Raw genomic sequence first — 21,103 nt, 5'->3', positions numbered from 1 at the left:
ATTCTTAACCTCCCCCTGTCTATGTTATACCTACCATTTATGCTTCTTATTCCCTGTACCTTTTCCCCCTCTCACTCCCTCCCCACTGATAATCCTCCATGTGATCTCCATTTCTGTGATTCTGTTCCTGTTATAGCTGTTTGCATAGTTCATTTTTGTTTTTGTTTTCTTAGGTTAGGTTGTTGGTAGTTGTGAGTTTGTTGCCATTTTACTGTGTGTGTGTGTGTGTGTGTGTGTGTGTTGATCTTTTTCTTAGATAAGTCCCTTTAACATTTCATAAAATAAGGGCTTGGTGATGATGAACTCCTTTAACTTGACCTTATCTGAGATGCGCTTTATCTGCCCTTCCATTCTAAATGATAGCTTTGCTGGATAGAGCAATCTTGGATGTAGGTCCTTGCCTTTTATGACTTGGAATACTTCTTTCCAGCCCCTTCTTGCCTACAAGATTTCTTTTGAGAAATCAGCTGACAGTCTGATGGGAACTCCTTTGTAGGTAATTCTCACCTTTTCTCTTGCTGTTTTTAAGATTCTCTCCTTATCTTTAATCTTGGAGGTAATGTAATTATGATGAGCCTTGGTGTGTGCTTCCTTGGGTCCATCTTCTTTGGTTCTCTCTGAGCTTCCTGGACTTCCTGGAAGTCTGTTTCCTTTGCCAGATTAGGGAAGCACTCCTTCATTATTTGTTCAAATAAGTTTTCAATTTATTGCTCTTCCTCTTCTCCTTCTGGCACCCCTATGATTCAGATGTTGGAATATTTAAAGTTGTCCTGGAGGTTCCTAAGCCTCTCTTCATTTTTTTGAATTCTTGTTTCTTCATTCTGTTCTGGTTGAATGTTACTTTCTTCCTTCTGCTCCAAACCATTGATTTGAGTCCCGGTTTCCTTCCCTTCACTGTTGGTTCCCTTTATTTAACTTTTAATAGCCTTCATTTCTTCCTCTATTTTTCAACCATACTCAACCATTTCTGTGAGCATCCTGATTACCAGTGTTTTGAACTTTGCATCTGATTGGTTGGCTAACTCTTCATTGTTTAGTTGTATTTTTTTCTGGAGTTCTGATCTGTTGAAATAAAGGCCCAAATAAAAATATTTGGGCCTTTTTTTTTTTTGGCTTGGCATGCTGGTTACATAGTAAGGGGCGGAGGCTTAGGTATTTGCCAGGGCGGAACAACCCCCGTTTCTCCATTGTGGTGCTGTATGTAGGGGTCCGAGAGGGAACTATGCCACCTGCTGGGTTCTCAACTGCTTTCAGTCATTTCCTCAGTCACCCACAAGCAAATTGGGCCCTTCTGGTGCTGATTCCCATGTGGGTGGGTTGTGTGTACATTCTAGGACCCTGTGGATCTCTCCAACGAACTCTCCTGTGAGGCAGGGAGTTTCTCCTTCTGCCTCAATCCCCACAGGTATTTTTAGTCAGAGGTTTGAGGCTTTATTTCCCAATATTGGAACCCTGGATTGCATAGTCTGTCTCACTCCCCAGTTGTTCCTCCTGGTTTATCTGCAGGCAAATGTGGGACCACCAGCTCCACCAGGGGCCAGCTTGCCCAGTCTGCCAGCTGCCAGCTTGCCACAATTTCTCTTTGCACTGTATGCCTGTCTCTGTCTCTCCTGCTGGTCTGGATGAATGTTTTTTCTTTAACTCCTTGGTTGTCAGACTTCCATACAGTTTTATTTTCTGGCAATTCTGGTTATTTTTGTTTTTAAATTTGTTCTTGTCCTTCTTTTGGTTGTGCAAGGAGGCAAAGTGTATCTACCTATACCTCCATTTTGGCCAGAAATCCAATTTGTGCTTCTTAATCCCTGCACCTTTCCCCCCATTTTCCTCCTTCCTCCTACTAGCTGATAACCCTCCAGATGATCTCCATAGCTATAATTCTGTTCCTGTTCTATTTGTTTGCTTAGTTTATTATTTGGGTTCAATTATTGATAGTTGTGAATTTATTGCCATTTAATGTTAATTAATGTTCATTGTTTCGATCTTTTCTCTTTCTTATATAATTCCCTTTAGCATTTCATGTAATAATGACTTGATGATGGACTCCTTCAGCTTTACCTTGTCTGAGAAGCAATTCATCTGCACTTCAATTCTAAATGATGGCTTTGCTGGATAGAGTAATCTAGGTCCTTGTTTTGCACCAGTTTGAATATTATTTGTCAGTCCCTTCTAGCCTGCAAAGTTTCTTTTGAATAATCAGCTGACAGTCTTATGGGAACTCCTTTGTAGGTAACTCTCTGCTTTTCTCCTGCTTCTTTTAAGGTTATCTCTTATCTTTAACCTTTGGCATTTTAATTATGATGTGTCTTAGTGTGGTCTTCTTTGGGTCCATCTTGTTTGGGACTCCCTATACTTCCTAGATTTGTATGTATATTTTCTTCATCAAATTAGGGAAGTTTTCTTTCATTATTTTTTGAAATAAGTTTTCAATTTCTTGCTCTTCCTCTTCAGATGTTGGTGTGTTTAAAGATGTCCCAGAGGTTCCTAAGCCTTTCCTCATTTTTTTTTTTTAGTTATTTTTTCTTCTCGCTGTCTGATTGAATAATTTTCCTTTCTTGTGTTTCAAATCATTGATTTGATTCTCGGCTTCATCCTCTCCACTGTTGGTTCCCTGTAGATTTTTCTTTATTTCACTTAATACAACCTTCATTTCTGCCTGGGTCTTTTTTATAGCATTAAAGTGCCCAATGAGTTCCTGGAGCATCCTGATAACTAGTGTTTTGAACTGTGCATCTGATAGGTTGCTTATCTCCATTTTGCTTAGAACTTTTTTGGGAGTTTTGGCCATATTTCATTGGGCTTTCATTTGGGCCATATTTCTTTGTCCCCTCATTTTGGGAGCTTCCCTGTGTTTGTTTCTGTATATCAGGTAGAGCTGCTTTGACTCTCTGTCTTAGCACACCAGTAAGTTGTATGGGGCAGAGACTTAGGTAATCGCCAGGGCAGGGCAACCCGTGCCACTGCTCTGTTTGGGAGTGGGCTCACAGAGAGGACAATGCCACTGCCTAGCCTCTGGAGTTTTCCCCAGAGGGAGCTGTCTCCTGGTGTTCACACTTCATTTTTTCTTTGTATGCCACTGGTCCCCTTCCAGCTGTTACCCTGGTGGTGAATCCCAGATGGGGTGAGTCCATTGCTAAGTCCATTGCAGGCCCTTTATGAGGATGCAGTTTCTTCCACCGCCCCAACACCCACTGGTTTTTACAGCAAGAAGTATTGAGGGTTATCTTCCTGGCACTGGGACCCTGGGCTGGGTAGACGGGACTAGGGCCGGGACCCCTCACTCCTGAGGTATTCTTCCCATTTTTAACCCACCACATATGGATGTGGGACTGCCATTCCCATCTCCACGCCTCTTCACATCTCTGCCCTTCCTACCCATCTGGATGAATGTGGCTTCTTTAAATCCTTGGTTGTTGGACTTCCACACTGCTTGATTTTCTGATGGTTCTGGGTGATATTTATGTTGTAGAACAGCTGTATTTTTTTTCTGTAGCTGTGCACGGAGGCAAGGCGTGTTTACCTGTGCCTCCATCTTGCCCTGATGTCTCTTATATTGTTTACTCATGTATGTTTCCAGGCTTTCTTCAGAGAGATGTAAAAATCCAAATATATGTATGTTTATTTATTGCCCCCCTCTTTTCATAGCAAAGGTTGAATATCATACACATCATCCATGTCTCTTGCTTAACAATTTATTTTGGACATCTTTGCCTATCAGTACACAGGGAAAAGTCCCAGTTCCTAACTATGGTCTATCAGTTTCAGGGAGATCATGAAATTTTCTAAAATTAGAGGCAAGTTTTAAGTTTATATGCATGTGTCAATATACCCCTAGTTTAAAAAAAAGTAATATAATTTTAACAATTTATTTTAAATTGTGTAGTTTTTTTAGGCAGAAAGAAAAGTATAGAAAAATATAACAGACTCACATATGCACAGATTTGACTATAGTTAAATTTTTTTTCTTTCTTTTTGAAAATAAAATTTTACAAGTACAAGTCAGGTCATCTCACTCCATCTCATTTTCCTCTCGCATCCTCCAGGGGGAATCACTGTTTCAAAGTTAGTGCATTTTCTTCTGATCCCTGTTTTTATGCTTTAATTACTTATATATGTACCTTATAACAATATGCATTGTTTTGTGTGTTCTTAGCATTAACATAAAAATTATACCTTACCCCATGTGGGAAATTTTCTATAGAATGCACCTATAAAATTGGAATTGCTGGGGTATAGTATCTAAGTCAGGCTGTAAATAACAATAGACCCCAAATAACAATGACTTAAATAAGTAGAAGGTTATTTCTCTCCACATAAAAAAAAATGTCAGTCTCAAGGGAAGCAGTCCAGGCTTAGCACAGAGGCCTGGCCCCAAGCACTGGTGTGGCCACACCCAGGGTGGCTGCCAGCCCCTCTTACCATCCACTGAAGGTTCTAATCTTATTGACATTATTATTTTTAAGTGCTACATACTTGTTTCCAACTCTGTTTTGTCCTTCTACACCCTTATTTTGGTTATTAGGCTTTTTTTATCTTTATGGTGATTTTTAAAAAGCTTTGTGTTATGGATTTTTCTAGATTATTCTGTTTATCTCCAGTTCAAAGCCTCCTGTTTGTTATCTTGACAGCTCCCTCTTGTAGGAGATCATTTCCTCATTTTTAATGTTTTATGGTGAACCATCTTCGGATGTAATTGTTTTATTGGGGTGGGTGGCCTCCAGCCTTATTACCTGGTTTATGGAAGTTTTACAGCCAGCTTCACATGCTTCTGTCAGGCATCACAGAGGCTTCACCGGTACAGGCCAAGTTTTACATCAGTTTCTCAGCTTCAGTATCCCCACGCCCTGTGTGAAGTGTGTAAGTTCATACCTCAACCATGAGAGGGCCAGCATTTCCTCTCCTAGAAGCTCAGGCAGAGAGCCGCCTGACTGCTTCCCTAAGCTTCGGAGCAAAGATCTTGTGCCCCATTTCATTGTGGGGCACCTTTGCCAGGGTCCTGGACATGGTTTTAGTTCCAGCTGTCTCCCCTCCTGGGCCTGAGGCCGTGCTTCCTGTCGTCTTGTGGTTGTTTCAACCCCAGTCCCTGGCTTCGGTCCTGTATCCAAGCCATGACAAATTTAGCTCACAAGCTTCCTTTTGTTGGTGGAAGGAAGGGGGTCAACATTTGTTGCCAATTGTGCTTTTTTTTAAAGGCAAGAGTCCCTCTCTTCCATCAGATTGTTAAAATGACTTAACCATTATTGTTTAAGTACAATGTGGGAACATTCCGATATTTAAAAGGGATTTTGAGGGCAGTTGTTCATGTGTGGCATCAGACTGCCTCAAAAATTTTGTCTTGAACTTACTTAAGATTTTTTAAATGCATTAAATGAACTCAGAAGATGCAGAAGATGTTTTCTTCTGCAATGTGAGTTCATTTAATGCATTTAAAATGCAGTTTGGTGTATAAGTTTGTATTTATTTAGAAAATTGTCAGGACCTCATTGGAGAAAGTGAAATTCACCAATGCAAATAAATAGGTGAACCCAGGTTAAAAAAAAGGAACTTTATTTCCCTCACAGTTTTGGCCTTAGGAGGGAATTGGTAAGCAAGTGGGTGCACTCTGCTCCAGCAAAGGGCAGACAAAAAATAACTTGGCTGAGGAGCTCAGGTTGATAGAAGTGGTTGATTATACTGGATCTCGGAGAGGGAGCTGGGTGGAAAGTGTGATGTGAAAAGATGTTGGGATTCTGCTAAGGGGGTAAGAAGATCACGTTGCTCAGCAGGATGTAAACGGCGTGGTTTCTTTTCTACAGACGTGAACGAATGTGAACAAAACAATGGCGGCTGTAGTGAGATCTGTGTAAACCTCAAAAACTCATTTCGCTGTGAGTGCAGGGTTGGCCGTGTGTTAAGAAGTGATGGCAGGACTTGTGAAGGTGAGAATGGGTAAGAAGGGATTCACATCAGGAGCCCAGATCAAGGCCATGGGCTTATTCTTTGATGATTTTGAAACTGCCCACTGTTAGGCAGGAGTAACAGTTTGGCTGTATAAGGAAGTGACAGAAGGGGTTCATCATCGTTGAGGGTGCTTGCAGATAGAATTCACTGTTAATCTTGTCTCCAAGAGTTCACAGGAGGGAGTGGCACTTAGTAAGAGGTAAAGAGCCACCTTTTTAACTTGGAAAATTAAAATAGGTATCCTGTGTTTCTCAAAGTCTGATGTGCCCATGAATCCCCTAGGCTCTTGTTCGAATGCAGACTCTGATTTGGTATGTCTGGGGTCAGGCTAACATGTTGCATTTCTAAGTAACTAACTTCAAGGTGACACCTATGCTTTGACTCCAAGGAGCACACCTGCAGTAGCAAGGTAACACGGGCAGGAGACAGCAGATGGTTTGCAGCAGTTTCTCTCAAACTTCCCTGCTGAGGAGAACCATCTGGGTGCTTCCACAGCTCGCCCTTCCCAGGTCTCTCTCCCGGAGACTGGTTCAGTAGTTGGGATGTGTGTTTCTACCAGTTTGGGAAACTGGTTTACATGAAGCTATCCCCCACCCCCGTATGCTTTGCATTTATTGAAAATTAATACATTGTTTGGAGATGAGTAAAATTATTTCTAATAGTGAAATCGCTTTATATATTTTATATGACTAAGTAATAAAATAGAATTTGTGATGTATGTTAAGTAATTGAAATGGAAATTGTATACTATTATATATGAAACTTAGATTATACCCTTCTCTAAGGCACATTTTGCCCTTGCAAATTATCGCAACTAAAATTTGAACACTTCTACTTTAGTCTGAATCTCATGATATTCAGAATTGAGAGCATAAAAACCCAACTGGTGGCAGATTATATGAAGATATAAATGGCTTTATTATTATTATTATTATTATTATTATTAAAGACATGTGATTGTCCCACAGGATAATTGAATGTGTGGCAAAATAGAGTTGTAATATTGCTTACAAGAGTCTACTTTATTCTAGTTATACTCAAAATAACAAGATCCTACCCCAAAAGGGAAAATTATGGCTGGCACCCACAATTTATTCCATAGAACAAAGTTTGCATTATTAACAAAAACCATTAACCAGAATGTTAAACTACTTTAAGTTTTATTGAATAATAGTAATGTCCTGAATTCTCCTTAAATCTTAATTATTTTATGCAGTGATCTTTGCATATTTGAATATTAATGAGATGCTGCACAAGGAACTTTGGTAAATATTCATGAGAATTTTATTGGAAATATTACAGTTAATGCTCATTAAATTTTTAAACCTAATAACCATAACTGAAAAATATTTTAGCAGGAGATAAAATTAGTATATGAGTTATACTTTATGAATAAGATTCATATTTGTAATCTGTAAATTGTATTGATAATTCAAATATTTGTTTCTTTAGCTAGTCTGTTAGATAACTGCATCTTTTTAAAAATAAAAGGCACTTTTTAATTTTTAAGCAATATTATTGTTTTGTGTTTAAAGTTTATAGATCATAGAGGAATAAAAGACATAACTAAAATGACCCTTAGTCACACTTGCCAGATATATTTATTCTAAACATTTTGATGCATTCTTGTAAGAGACTTAAATCCTTTAAAGCAACTTAAAATTTGAATTTATTTTGGGCTTTGCAGTTTCAGACCTGAATGAACATGTCCAACCCTTTGTTTTATAAATATTGAAACCGAGACTCAACAAAATTAAATGACTAAAGGAAGATCATTTTTTTTATAAAGATATTTTTTTAATTTTTTTTTTAAGATTTTATTTATTTATTTTTAGAGAGGGAAGAGAGAGAGAGAGAGAAACATCAATGTGAGGTTGCTGGGGGTCATGGCCTGCAACCCCAGCATGTACCCTGGCTGGGAATCGAACCTGGGACACTTTGGTTCCCAGCCTGTGCTCCATCCACTGAGCTATGCCAGCCAGAGATGGAAGATCATTTTTTTAAAAATATATTTTATTTATTTATTTTTAGAGAGAGGGGAAAAGAGGGAGAAAGAGAGGGAGAGAAACATCAAGGTGTGGTTGCCTCTTGCATGCCCCCTACTGGGGACCTGGCCTGCAACCCAGGCATGTGCCCTGACTGGGAATTGAACCAGTGATCCTTTGGTTTGAAGGCCAGTGCTCAATCCACTGAGCCACACCAGCCAGAGTAAGGAAGATCATTTTTAAGAAAAAAATTTCTATTAATGTTGATTTTAACATCTTATAGCATATTTTTGTGCTTCCTTCTACATTGTTATACATATTTTCAGCTATTTCAAAAACCCAAAGGAGTACTTTGATCCTATTTAATTACACAAATTTATAAACAGGTGATAGCTTAATCTCTCTTAAGTTTAAACATATTAACTCATTGAAAATTATTCACAAAAATTAATTCATCCTAAGTTAATTTACTGATGTGCCAAAGAACTAATTATTTTACTATTATTGAAGTGAGTTATAGCTGTAACTGGAAACCAGCTGATACCTTTTCTTGAGTGTCTTGGATGATTGAAAGCACTCCCTTCTGTTATCTTACCCCTAGCACAGGAGTCAGCAAAATTTGTCTGTATAGGCCAAATAGTAAATATCTGGGGTTTTGTGGACCATACAGAGTCTGTTGAAGCTACTCGGCTCTGCCCTTGTAGTGAGAAGGTGCCCATATAGGTAATAGTAGGTAAATGAATAGGCATAGCTACTTGGGTCTTCTTTCCCCAAAACAGAGAGAAAAACAAATCCAGATTCAAGGGTATTTTACAAAATGACTAGCTTAGGTGGGTAGACCTGTGGATGTTGTAAGATTGATCTTTTGAGCTATAACATTTAATAAACATATTTTGTGGACTTTCCCATATGTCTCAGTGACTATTAGGCCCCAGTGACACTGTGATGGGCTAAGTATAAGCACAGATGCAAAGTGTCACCTCAAAAACCATTCCCTTTTCTTGCGGTCTCTGTTACAGACATTGAAGGGTGCCACAACAACAATGGCGGCTGCAGCCATTCTTGCCTGGTGTCTGAGAGGGGCTATCAGTGTGAATGCCCCCGGGGCCTGGTGCTATCTGAGGATAACCACACCTGCCAAGGTAGTACCTGCACAGGCGTGACCTCTGCTCTGATTCACACTTCTCCCCCCACCCCCCACTCCCTACCTTTCTCATCCAGAAGTGTCAAGATTCTCAGCTTTGAAAACTCCTGCTCTTTCTGAGGCATGCATCCCTGCCTCTTCATTCTGGAACCTTCAAAGGAGAAGATTCCTAAGAAAAGATTACCAAAAAACTGATTTTGCTTTGCTGTTTTGAAAATTGTGATAAAAAATATATAACATAAAATCTACTAAACTAATCCACTAAACTACATAAAATGTATCTAAATTAATTTCAAGTGTGTAGTTCAGTAGTGTGGAGTATATTTATATTGTTGGGTAACAGATCTCCAGAACTTTTCCACTGCGCAAAACTGAAAAAACTGAACATCTATACCCATGAAACCACTTCCCATTTCCCTTGCCCCCGCTGTGCAGTGTTAGTCTTTCTGTGATTGGCTTATTTCACTTAGCCTAGGGCCACAAGTTTCCTCCATGTAGTAGCATCTGACAGGATTTCCTTCCTTTATAAGGCTGGATAATATTCCGTTGTATGGATATGCCACATTTTATTTATTCAGCTACTTGTTGATGGACATTGGGGTTGCTTCTACCTCTTGACTGTTGTGAGCAGTGCTGCTATGAACATGGTGCAAACAGCTTTTTGAAATTCTTCTTTTAATTCTGTTGGATGAATACCTCAAAATGGGATTGCTGAATCTTTTGGTTTCCTTTGCTTTTTTATCTTTGATTTTTTTCTCTAATTTCTGTTACTAATTGTAGAACTAATACTCCATTTAGAAGTGAAAGACACCAATGGAGTTCTTCTATTTTCTAACAGATTATTGGGTCGTGAAACCAAGTTGAAAGCGCTAAAGGATGGCGCGTCTCTCTACACTTACAATGCTCACATCAACAGTCCTCTGAGAGCTATTTTCTGGAAACATAGTTATTTATGACCAGGCCAGTAATCCATTCATCCAGTAAAGATTAGTGAGCAACTATCTGGGTTTCCTTTCACTGTCCAATTTGTATGACATATCCTCAAATATTGATATTCTCCTCACGTATTTTCTGATAGTACCCATACATACTTTCTTCAGGGTATTTGTAGAGTCTTAAAAGAAGGGAACACGGGAACACTGAGGAAAAGCAACCTTTTTATATTAAGTTAAAGTGGAATTTATAGTTGGGGTTTATGGCTAGTGAACAGTGCAAAGACAATTTGGAACTCTTCCCCAGGTGCGCCAACGCCACTTTTGTGACCTGTTTTATGGAGCAGGAATTAACAGGGAAGCCAAAGCAGTGCCATTATTGAATTTAACCCTGTATCGAAGCAGTAGTTTTTCTGTATTGGCAATAAATTGTGTTTGTGCTAAAAGTGAATCCTTTGGGTGTTTCAGTTCACAGAGTTATGTGAGCCACACTTTGAAATAAATGTCTCTTGAATTGAAACTTGAACACAATATTTGCTCATTCAGGAATGACTTACTTCAGGAGCATAATTTGACCACAGCCTTGGGAGTCAGGAGTCCTGGTTTTATCCATCGGCTTGTTTTGAGCCTCATAGATTTCCTGGAGACTAGAACAAAAAGCTCAAATTGCATGCTGGTGAAACTGTTTCTTCTAGAAGCCTTCCTTGCCCTTCTTCTCATTCAGGCGTCTCGGTTCTAACAGCAGCCCCTTTCTGCCACAGTCCCCGTGTCATGCAAGTCCAGCACCGTTGAAGTGAGCATCCCCAGGGACCTGGTCGGTGGGCTGGAGCTCTTCCTGACCAACACCTCCTGCCGAGGCGTGTCCAATGGCACCCACGTCAACATCGTCTTCTCCCTCAAGACATGCGGCACAGTGGTCAATGTAGGTTCCTCCTGGAGGACACTTGGGGAATGACCAAAAGCCAGTTACTTGGGAGGGAGTTGACAGAGGTATGCGGTATGGCTTGTGTGTGTCCTAGATGAAATCTTTCCATACGAAAGTACAGATTTCAAAACATCAAATGTCATTCACTTAACAAATGTATTATTGAGCATCTATCTATGGTCCTGGCACTGTGAGGAGAGGAAGTTAGGAAAAATTCTGCTATTTCTATTCTCATGTAGCCTGATCTCTCCCCTGTGTGTAGACATTTTCCTGAGTGTATCAGCACCAGTATTGTTTTACTTGAAGAAAGTGACTGAGGTAGATGGTGGTCCATTTATGAGGTAACAAGTGAGTTCAAGTGTTGAACCAGGTGGAGGTAAAAGTTTTATACCTTCATCCAAGAATCTGTGCACATTTCTGTGCTGGGGAGTCTCAGGAACACATGAGATAAGATTTCCAATTTTTCAGAACATATGCAGTAGTACCGAGATGATAATACACACAAAATATAAGAAAGACATAGTGATCTAGATGACTGGTGTTGTCGGAAGCCAGAGAGGGGGAGACACTGGAGCAGCCCAGACAAGCAGGACTTGCGTCAGGGTGGAAGCCTGTGTGTGCTTTGCCTCTCATACAGGTGGAGAGGAGAAGATGGGGCATTTCAGACGGGAAACAAATGAGCGAGTCCCAGAGATGGAGCAATTAAGCTTATGCTGAGGTGAATGGGCAATGAAGCCTGACAGGCCAGGAATTCATATTGGAAAGGAAACTGGACGAGTTCCAGAGATTTGTCTTGTGTGCTGGGGTGAGGGGGGCGGGGCATTTGGGGTTAAACAGGCACTGTCATGATGAAATCAGAAGTATACAAGATGGATAGAAAAAAGAGGACCTAGATCCTGGGGATCAATGCAGAGGCCCATGTGATCATTAGATTAAACAAATATTTATCGAATCTGACTAAAACAAAATCAGAGAGCTATTAGACTTGGGGTGAGACATGGAACAGTTATTTGAGGAGAAGGTGACCCCGCTTTAGGCAAGTCGTGTTTGTTTTGTCTGTGGGTAATGACATGGGAATGCCCATGAGTCACTTTCTGCTACACAGGAGAGCAGACGAGTCTGGACATAATGAATTGGAAATTACGTGCATAAGAGTAACAGCTGAAGTTCTGCATGTGGATGAGTTCAGCACAAGGTCATGCTGCAGCATAATCACCAGGTCTAGGATTACAGAAAAAATAATATGCAGAAGCTCTCCTTTTCTCAAACATAGGAGCTTTGAAATTGCTAACTCTGCATAGCTCAGGTTTTATGAGTAATATTCCCAAGGAATGTGTGGGTTGACCATTAAGTAGTACGTAAAAAAATATTAAAACACTACAGGCTTCAGCAACTAAATCACTAACGTGTTTTGAGGGCTGGAGATTGTTACGTTTATGAAGAGAGGTGGAGTAACCTTTGTAGAAACAAATGTAAAATCTCTTTCCTCTCTTTACCCTGGCCTGGCTCAGGTGGTGAATGACAAGATCGTGGCTAGCAACCTCGTGACAGGTCTACCCAAGCAGACACCAGGAAGCAGTGGGGACATCATCATCCGAACCAGCAAGCTGCTGATCCCGGTGACCTGCGAGTTTCCACGCCTGTACACCATCTCTGAGGGATATGTGCCCAACCTCCGAAACGCCCCCCTGGAAATCATGGGCCGCAGTCATGGAATCTTCCCATTCACTCTGGAGATCTTCAAGGACAATGAGTTTGAAGAGCCTTACCGGGAAGCTCTGCCTACCCTCAAGCTTCGAGACTCCCTCTACTTTGGAATTGAGCCTTTGGTGCACGTGAACGGCTTAGAAAGCCTGGTGGAGAGCTGTTTTGCCACCCCCACTTCCAAGATCGATGAGATCCTGAAGTACTACCTTATCCAGGATGGGTAATTATGCTGCTTAAAGGGTTTATTACTCCCAGTTCATGTGTGACCTCTAGGTGCGCAAGTACACTCAGTAATTTCCCCCAAACAATGTGGCACTCTTGTGAGCTCTTAATTAGTTCAGAAACCATTCATTGACATTTTGGAGGTGAAAACTGGTGTGGGACTAGGGGGTCAAAAATTATTGCAAGGGGTCTCACTCAGACAACTGCCTGGATGTCATTAATCAAGACAAAAAGGATTAAGTAAAAAAGCAGATTTGAGGTTAAAATATTGAATATGATAGTTCCAAATAATAATTTTGAATTGTAAATGCCTGCATTTAAGTTCTTTGGCTAATCCATTTCCTACACTGTTCTTAACATCCCCCTGTCTATTCTATGCCTACCAATTTGTACTCCTTAATCCCTGCACATTTTTCCCCATTCTCCCCCTTCCCTCTCCCAACTGATAATCCTCCAAATGGTCTCCATATCTACAATTCTGCTTCTGTTCTACTGGTTTACTTCATTTGCTTTTTAGATTCAGTTGCTGATAGTTGTGAATTTATTGCCATTATAATGTTCATTGTTTTGATCTTTTTCTTAAATAAAAGTCCCTTTAACATTTCATATAATAATAGCTTGGTGATGATGAACTTCTTTAGCTTTACCTTGTCTGGGAAGCACTTTATCTGCCCTTCCATTCTAAATGGTATCTTTGCTGGATAGAGCAATCTTGGTTGTAGGTCCTTGCTTTTCATCACTTTGAATACTTCTTGCCAGTCCCTTCTAGTCTGAAAAGTTTCTTTTGAGAAATCAGCTGACAGTTTATGGGCACTCCTTTGTAAGTAACTATCTGCTTTTCTCTTGCTGCTTTTAAGATTCTTGTTTGGGATTCTCTGTGCTTCTTGGACTTGTATGTCTATTTCCTTCACTAGGTTAGGGATGTTTTCTTTCATTACTTTTTTTAAATAAGCTTTCAATTTCTTGCTCTTTCTCTTCTCCTTCTGGCACCCCTATTATTTGAATGTTGGTACATATGAAGTTGTCCCAGAGGCTCCTTAGCCTATCTTCGGTTTTGTTTTTTGGATTCTTTTTTCTTCTTACTATTCTGATTGAATAGTTTTTTCTTCCTTATGTTTTAAATCATTGATTTGATGCTTGGCTTCATCCCCTCCACTGTTTATTCCCTGTAAATTTTTCTTTATTTCACTTACTATAACCTTCATTTTTGCCAGGTTCTTTTTTATGCTATTGAAATACCCAATGAGTTCCTTGAACATCCTAATAACCAGTATTTTGAACTCTACATTTAACAGATTGCTTATCTCCATTTTGTTTAGTTCTTTTTCCGGAGTTTTGTTCTGTTCTTTCATCTGGGCCATATTTCTTTGTCTCCTCATTTTGGGAGCCTCCCTGTATTTGTTTCTATGTATTAGTAGAGCCGCTTTGACTCCCTGCATTAATAGTGTGTCCTATTGTAGAAAAGTGCGCCTGTAAATTATATGGGGCAGAGACTTAGGTAATTGCTAGCGCAGAGCAACCCTTGTGAACCAGGGTGATGGAGCCTCTGATATGGTGTTGCTGCTCTATGGCTCTGTTGGGGGAGGGTTCAGAGAGGGGGACTATGGCTGCTGCCTGGCCTCTGGAATTTTGTTCCAGAGGAAGTTGCCCCCAAGCACTTGCCCCGATGCCAGACACTTCAGTTTCTCCCCCTATGCCACTGGTGCCCTTCTAGCTACTGCCCCAGTGCTGGAGCCCAGAGGGAGTGAGTCTGTGTATGTCCTAAGTCTGTTGTGGGCTCTGTAAGGGGTGACACCTGAAAATCCCACAGTTTCTTCTGCCACCCCAACTCCCACAGTTTTCACAGCCAGAAGTTATGGGGAATTACCTTCCTGGCACTGGAACCCTGGGCTGGGTGGTCTGGTGTGGGGCTGGGATTCCTTGCTCCTAAGGTATCCCTCCAGATTTTTATCCACCACACATGGGAGTGGGACTGCCTGTTCCACGTTTCTGCCCCTCCTACCTATCTGGATAAATGTGGCTTTCTTAATTCCTTGATTGTTGAACTTCCATACAGCTCGGTTTTCTGATGATTCTGGGTGATAGTTGTTTTGTAGTTTAGTTGTAATTTTTGCTGTGGTTGTGCAAGGAGGCAAACTGTGTTTACCTACACCTCCATCTTGACCAGAAGCCTGAAAACTTTTTAATGGCTTTTGATTTCCTTTGATTGATAAATGTAACTGTTTACCAGTAGGAATCCTTCTAGCCTCAGATTCCTATAGTCAGTCTCCTGAGCATGTTTTTAGAATATGGAAAATGTGTCATTCTGAGCTGGTTTGGATGGCCAGTAATAGGTCTCACAAGGATCTATAGTCCTTTGGTTTTATTTCCCTCTTAAGTAATCTCCGGAAAGTTTTAAAAGAAAAAGTAGAAGCATCATATTTAATTAATTTATTTTTTAGATATATACTTAATGCCAAGGAGATTAGAGAACTGATTTACTTTTAGGGGGAGAGTACATTTTGGTTCCTTTTTAATTGTTTTATACAGCCTTATCGGTGTACTATTGACATACAATAAATGTACTATTTAAAGTGTACAGTTTGGTAAGTTATGATGTATACACTTGTGAAACTATCACTACCATCAAAATAATGAACATTTCTCTAACATTGAGAGTTTTCTTTTGCCACTCAAATTTGCTTTTGCAAAAATAAATGTATAATCATAACTCACCAGGGAATCATGTAATCTGCAATCTCAATAAAACTTGTGAAGTTTGTTTGTATATTCATTATTCAGACCCTTAGGACATTTTTTTAGACAGTTCTAAGAAGGTATACTATGTCATTTCCCAGCCAGCCCTCAGCACATACAAAACAGAAAATTAAAAACTGTGGAATAAATTATAATGCTTAAAAAGTAGAGACAAGAACTCAAAAACACAGCTGTGTCGGCCTATTTAATACAGGCAAATAGTCCCATCTCTGGGACAGTCGTGGGCACTACAGTACTGGTGCATGTGAGGTAATCCCTCAAGATAAAAATCCAGCTCTCACTCTGGCTCACTGCGTCTCGCCCTCTGATTTCTATGCCCTCCAGTTCCCGCTCCTGTCAGAGGGAACGATGAGCAAGTCCCAAACTCTGTTGTCACTCATACCCTCCTGGCTCTGCACCTGCTGTTTCCTCTGCCTGAAATCTTGCCCTTTTCTTCATGTGCGATTTTTACTGGCCCTTCAAGATTCAGTGAGGTTTATTTCCTTCATGAAGTCTTCCCTGATTCCTCCCAACCTGAACAAGAAACCTTCCTTCTCCTCTCTTCTCAATGCTGAGCCCAGAGTGAGCATCACTGAATACTTGCCTGATGAATTTTACGGATCATTTAGCATAATAATGCAGAGCCTTGAGTAAACATAATGCAGTTCACTTACATCTGTAAATTGTTTGATGACTTACTGTCCTGAGCTTAAATGTAAATGAGGCTGGTTTCCCTTGATATTTAACACATCTGAGTCACCGCCCTCTAGCACTAGTTGACACATGCTCTGAGAATGCAAAATAATTTCATACCAGCCAAGGCAAAGTGGAATTAGAAACTTAATCTCCAGAAAAAGAAACATATTGAAATCCAAAATCAAATACTGGGCAACTTTTGTATAATCAATTTCTTTGGAATATCATCTACCATTCCTTTCTGGTAGCACATGAACTTGAAGTTGTCAGAACTAAATTGTTTAACCACAGCAAACACCAACCCAAGGTCCAGAGTTTGTCCTGCATTCTATTCTGGAACATGTTGCCTTGGAGCAGCGCTTTCTGCTTCACTTTTTCTTTTAAAGAAGAATAATAGCATTTAAATTTGATAAAATATTTTATTTAACCCAATTTCTCCAAAATATTATCATTCTAACATCTAGTTAATAAAAAATTACTAGTGAGATATTTTACATTTCCTGCTAAGTCTTTGAAGTATGGTGTGTATTATACTCTGTAAGCACATCTTGGTTCTTTTTCTTTTATTTTTTTATTCCAAGTGCCCCACCCCTTAGTATCTTTAGATAAATTTAAAATGCTGAGACACTTAGACAAAAGTGCCATTTGACATTGCATTACCAGTGTTGTTATAAACATTGGAATGCACGCTCCTTGATTTCATAGACCATATCGTTCATCCGCCTGCGCTCTGCAGCGCCCCGCGCGCGGAGTGTGCTGCGCAGATTAGATGCGCAACAGGATTTATCACAGCACATGATTGGAAGGTGGCAAAAATTAATTTTACATAAGGAAAGTGAAAATAAATACATAAATGCAAGAAATAACAGGAACCACATTCTATGTTTACATCCTCTTCAGCTCAGCGGAGTAAGATAATGATAATGATACAGTCAAGACATCTTACTTTTAAACAATTTTGTTGGAGTTTTCAACTGCACTGAAAGAGCAAGTTAAAGAACTAGAAAGTGGTCCGTTAGCACATGGAGGAAGTATTGAGTTTCACAGGCTTTCTAGCTGATCCTTTTTCCCTGGCCTGGTGGACAGAAACTATTAGGTACCCATAAAAAGAAAAATGCTTAGAAAAAACTCCATTTAGAATTCAGGGCAAAAAGATGATACAGTGTGATCCTTGGCCTTTAACCTTTAAGGAGAAAAGTTTCATAAATACTAAACCGCGGCCTCAAACTGGAAAATCTGTAATACTTCTTTTCCCCCAGCTAACCCTGTAGACCTGAGATTAAAACCCCAAACCCTGTCAAGCTACAGTTTGGTATTAAATTTGGGAAAAGAGGGATTAAAACAATTTGGAGCTGAATGACTTTTCCCCAATAGAACCAGTTATTTATTCTCTAAGAAACTTGGATCTTCATGCAGCTCTCTGAATTGGGGTTTGCTCGCCCTTGAATCCCCTTCAGGGGTAACTATGTATTAAATATCCATAAATATTTATGAGCTCCAGTTAAACAAAAGCCTTTTCAAACCAATAATAAAGTATGAGAATGCAGAATTCCTGCAATATATTGCAAATTAAAATACAGCCTTACAAAGAGACCTTTCTGTCAAAAGTTATCTTTGAAATAAATGTTGCTGTTGTTGCTAATGCTTCCATACATTGACTTAGCTGGAGGTCCTCGTGTGCAGTTTGTGGGGACAGTGACTGACAGCTGGCACGGACAGTGCCCACGAGCAGGGCTGGGTCGGAAAGGGATTTCATTTTTCCTTCATTCTCAGAAAGCTTGGGTGCAGCCCAGCCTCCTCCACCCAATTTCCCTCTGCTTGGACCAAGCATGTTGGCCTGGACTGTTTTTCCACCTCTGCTCGAACAATCAAGCCTTACGTGCTCTCCTGTCCTACTTTAGCTGTGTTTCAGATGACTCAGTAAAGCAGTACACGTCACGGGACCATCTCGCAAAGCACTTCCAGGTTCCTGTCTTCAAGTTTGTGGGCAAAGACCACAAGGTAAGCTGAGCCCCTGCCCCAGCCACCTGAGCCTTCCTTCCCAGTGTCCAACGTGTTCGCATTCTACGAGTCCACAGTTACAATCTGCATCACCTCTGGAAAAAATATTGTAAAACTGGCCATCTAGAAGCTTAACACTTTCATGAATGTTGTAACTATCTGCCCCTCCCAATAAAATAACTGCTTGTTTGAAGAAAGTACTATATGATCCCAATTTCAAACCCTTGTAGCAGGAATGGCTGAAAAAGCCTGTGTAGTGACCACATGGCAAAGAATATGGTCAGAAAACTCACAGAAAAAATAAATATTGAAATACTCAGTGAAAAATAATACTTAAAATGCCAATTAAAACAATTGTGACACTTTTATGCATATTAATTTATAAAAATTATGAATCAAAACACTTGCAAAATTACATTGTACATTTATACAATGGCTATATAAATTGGTATACTGTCTGGAAAGTTGTCTAATAATATGTATAATAACCATAAAATCACCATATTATTTTTTCTCAAAATTCTAATTCTCAAAAACAAGCAAGCAAAAGAAGAAAAACAAGACTTGTGGGCTGTGTTTATAGTGCTGTTTAAGGGGAGTGAAAAAAAAGCCCTCAGATAGGGCAGCCATATCAGTTAGTGCAGTATTAAGTAGTTATTAAAATGGAGTAGAAATATGGAAATACAGAAAAAGGAGATATGAAAAAACTTGTCATAACAATTTACATACGTATGGAATATGCTACTTTTTAAATGTGCATACATGGATATACAGGTTATAAGCAGTTTTATATGGGAGGGTAAGCTGGAAGGGTTTTTTTCAACATTGTTGTTGAAACATTTCAGCACAAATTTAAGAAACAACAGTCTTTTCCACACTGCATTTAAGTGCACTGACATCCTTTGCAGCTGCATCACTGCTGCAGAACAAGTGCCAACTGTGATGGCTAATCCTGCTGTCCCTCCTCAACCAGGCAACATGCTTTGGGAAGTTACTTATAGGAAGAAGCTCAGAGAACTTCTTTTCCGCAGAAGTGCATGGGAACCAATGTTATTCCTCATCCCCATGTGAGGAGCGAAGGTGTTCACATCAGAAGATGTTGCCTTCTCAGAGGTCTCTCCTGGCCCTGCACATAAGTTATGGACGTGGGGTTTTCAATTACCCATGGGACTCCATGTGTGCCACCTCACTAATGTGTGGGTTTGGGCAAGTTCTCTCATCTCTCTACTGTCTGTTTTCTCATCTCTAAAATGGAGATGATAACATCTACCTCAAAGTTTGTTGTTTAGATGAAATGAGATAATCTGCATGAAACATGTGGCAGTGTCTGGCTTCTAGAGAGTGCCCCACAAGCGATAGCTGTTGTAATTTTTTGTTAATTACAATTATGGTCCTTGCAGGAAGTGTTTCTGCACTGCCAGGTCCTTGTCTGTGGAATGCTGGAGGAGCGGTCGCGCTGTGCCCAGGGCTGCCACCGGCGAGTGCGTCGCGAGGCAGAAGGAGGGAGCACAGCTAATATGCAGAGCCAGATGCTGACAGGCGGCCCAATCACCATCGACTGGGAGGACTAGGACCCGAACACCCAAGACCTGACCTCGGGCTGCCCACCTGTTTGGACCTTCTCCCCATTCCCCCTGAGAACACCCGTCAACACGCTAGAACACTGGCATTCTTCAAACCTCACACTGTGGGTCTAGATGCCCCTGGACTCCACTCACTCGGATTCCCGCCCACTGGGCCGCGAGAGGGCAGATCGCTGCCGACCCGCCGACCCCGTTAGGGCTTCATCCTCCCAAGCCTGAAAGCTCTGCTGTCCACACAGAAGGCAGTTCACCCCATTCCCTCCATGTCTTTTCTACAATAAAACACCTTGCATAGGATGCAGTAGTACCACTAAAATCAAAAGTTGGGTATAATATTTCAAATTAAGAACTTAAAAAAGTAAACAGTTGCTTGAAACTATGACTTAAATATCCATTGACTTCTCAAATATGTAAATAATATACCCTGAAATTTCAATTCAAATACAGAATAGTTATAGGGGATTTGGAAATTCATCAATGTAAGTGTGTACTAAAAATACTGTTTAAATTTTCTCTTTCACAATATTTTCTTCTGATGTTTTTATATTGTCTTAAGTGAAATGTCTTCAATGAATAAATGTTAAATTCATTAACATGCATTTCTGTGGTTCAATAACTGAACTGTAGACAAAATTAAAATTTGGTAATATAAGCCCTGTTCTTTGGTATTTTATACCCTCAGATTGATAAGACAATAGAAAAAGTTATAAAATACTGTTTTGTAGGTGCTTAATACATTTTATTGAAATAAATAGCATAAACTGTAGAGATACATTTTATCTTCAGTCAAATCCAATTTCTTAATATTAATTTTATGGGTTTACGTAAGATCAGAAAACAGCTTTTCTTCTTTTTCTTTTTAGAAATGGCTACAATCAACATCTTGATGGAACCAGTGACATTAAAGGAAACAAAAGGAAAGGAAAGGAGAAATTTCTCTAAATTGGGGGTTTACCAAATTTTCCTGAAAAGGCCAATGGTAAATATTTTAGGCTTCCTGGGCTGCACCGTCTGTGTCACAAGTATTCAACTCCGCTGCTGTGTTCCGTGAGCAGCCGCAGGCACAGGTGAGCACGGCTGTGTTCTAATCAGACTTCACGCAAACAAGGGTCAGGCCTGATGTGGTCCACCGGCTTTCAGTTGCCAATCCCTGCCCTCGTGGCCCTCAGTCCTCACAGCGCATCAGAATCGCTTTTATGAAATAGCAACACGGGCGTACCTCAGAGATACAGCCA

At 40.2% G+C, this 21,103-nt stretch overlaps 1 protein-coding gene across 2 annotated transcripts in view; it reads left to right on the top strand.

The window, feature by feature from the left end:
• OIT3 (oncoprotein induced transcript 3) overlaps positions 1–20,465 on the top strand; it is a 28,891-nt gene extending 8,426 nt beyond the window's left edge. For both annotated transcript variants that reach the window (XM_028513071.2, XM_036026809.1), the window contains exons 4-9: positions 5,793–5,915; positions 8,942–9,064; positions 10,760–10,920; positions 12,435–12,850; positions 18,186–18,285; positions 19,686–20,465. In XM_028513071.2, coding sequence (XP_028368872.1) covers positions 5,793–5,915; positions 8,942–9,064; positions 10,760–10,920; positions 12,435–12,850; positions 18,186–18,285; positions 19,686–19,856 — 1,094 coding nt within the window. In that variant the 3' untranslated portion in view covers positions 19,857–20,465. The remainder of the gene's footprint in view (positions 1–5,792; positions 5,916–8,941; positions 9,065–10,759; positions 10,921–12,434; positions 12,851–18,185; positions 18,286–19,685) is intronic.
• The last annotated feature ends 638 nt before the right edge of the window (positions 20,466–21,103 follow it).

Source organism: Phyllostomus discolor, chromosome 5, assembly GCF_004126475.2.
Source record: "Phyllostomus discolor isolate MPI-MPIP mPhyDis1 chromosome 5, mPhyDis1.pri.v3, whole genome shotgun sequence".
Taxonomy (NCBI): domain Eukaryota; kingdom Metazoa; phylum Chordata; class Mammalia; order Chiroptera; family Phyllostomidae; genus Phyllostomus; species Phyllostomus discolor.
The sequence above is the reverse complement of the archived record's forward strand: the minus strand, read 5'-3'. Positions and strand labels throughout refer to the sequence as shown.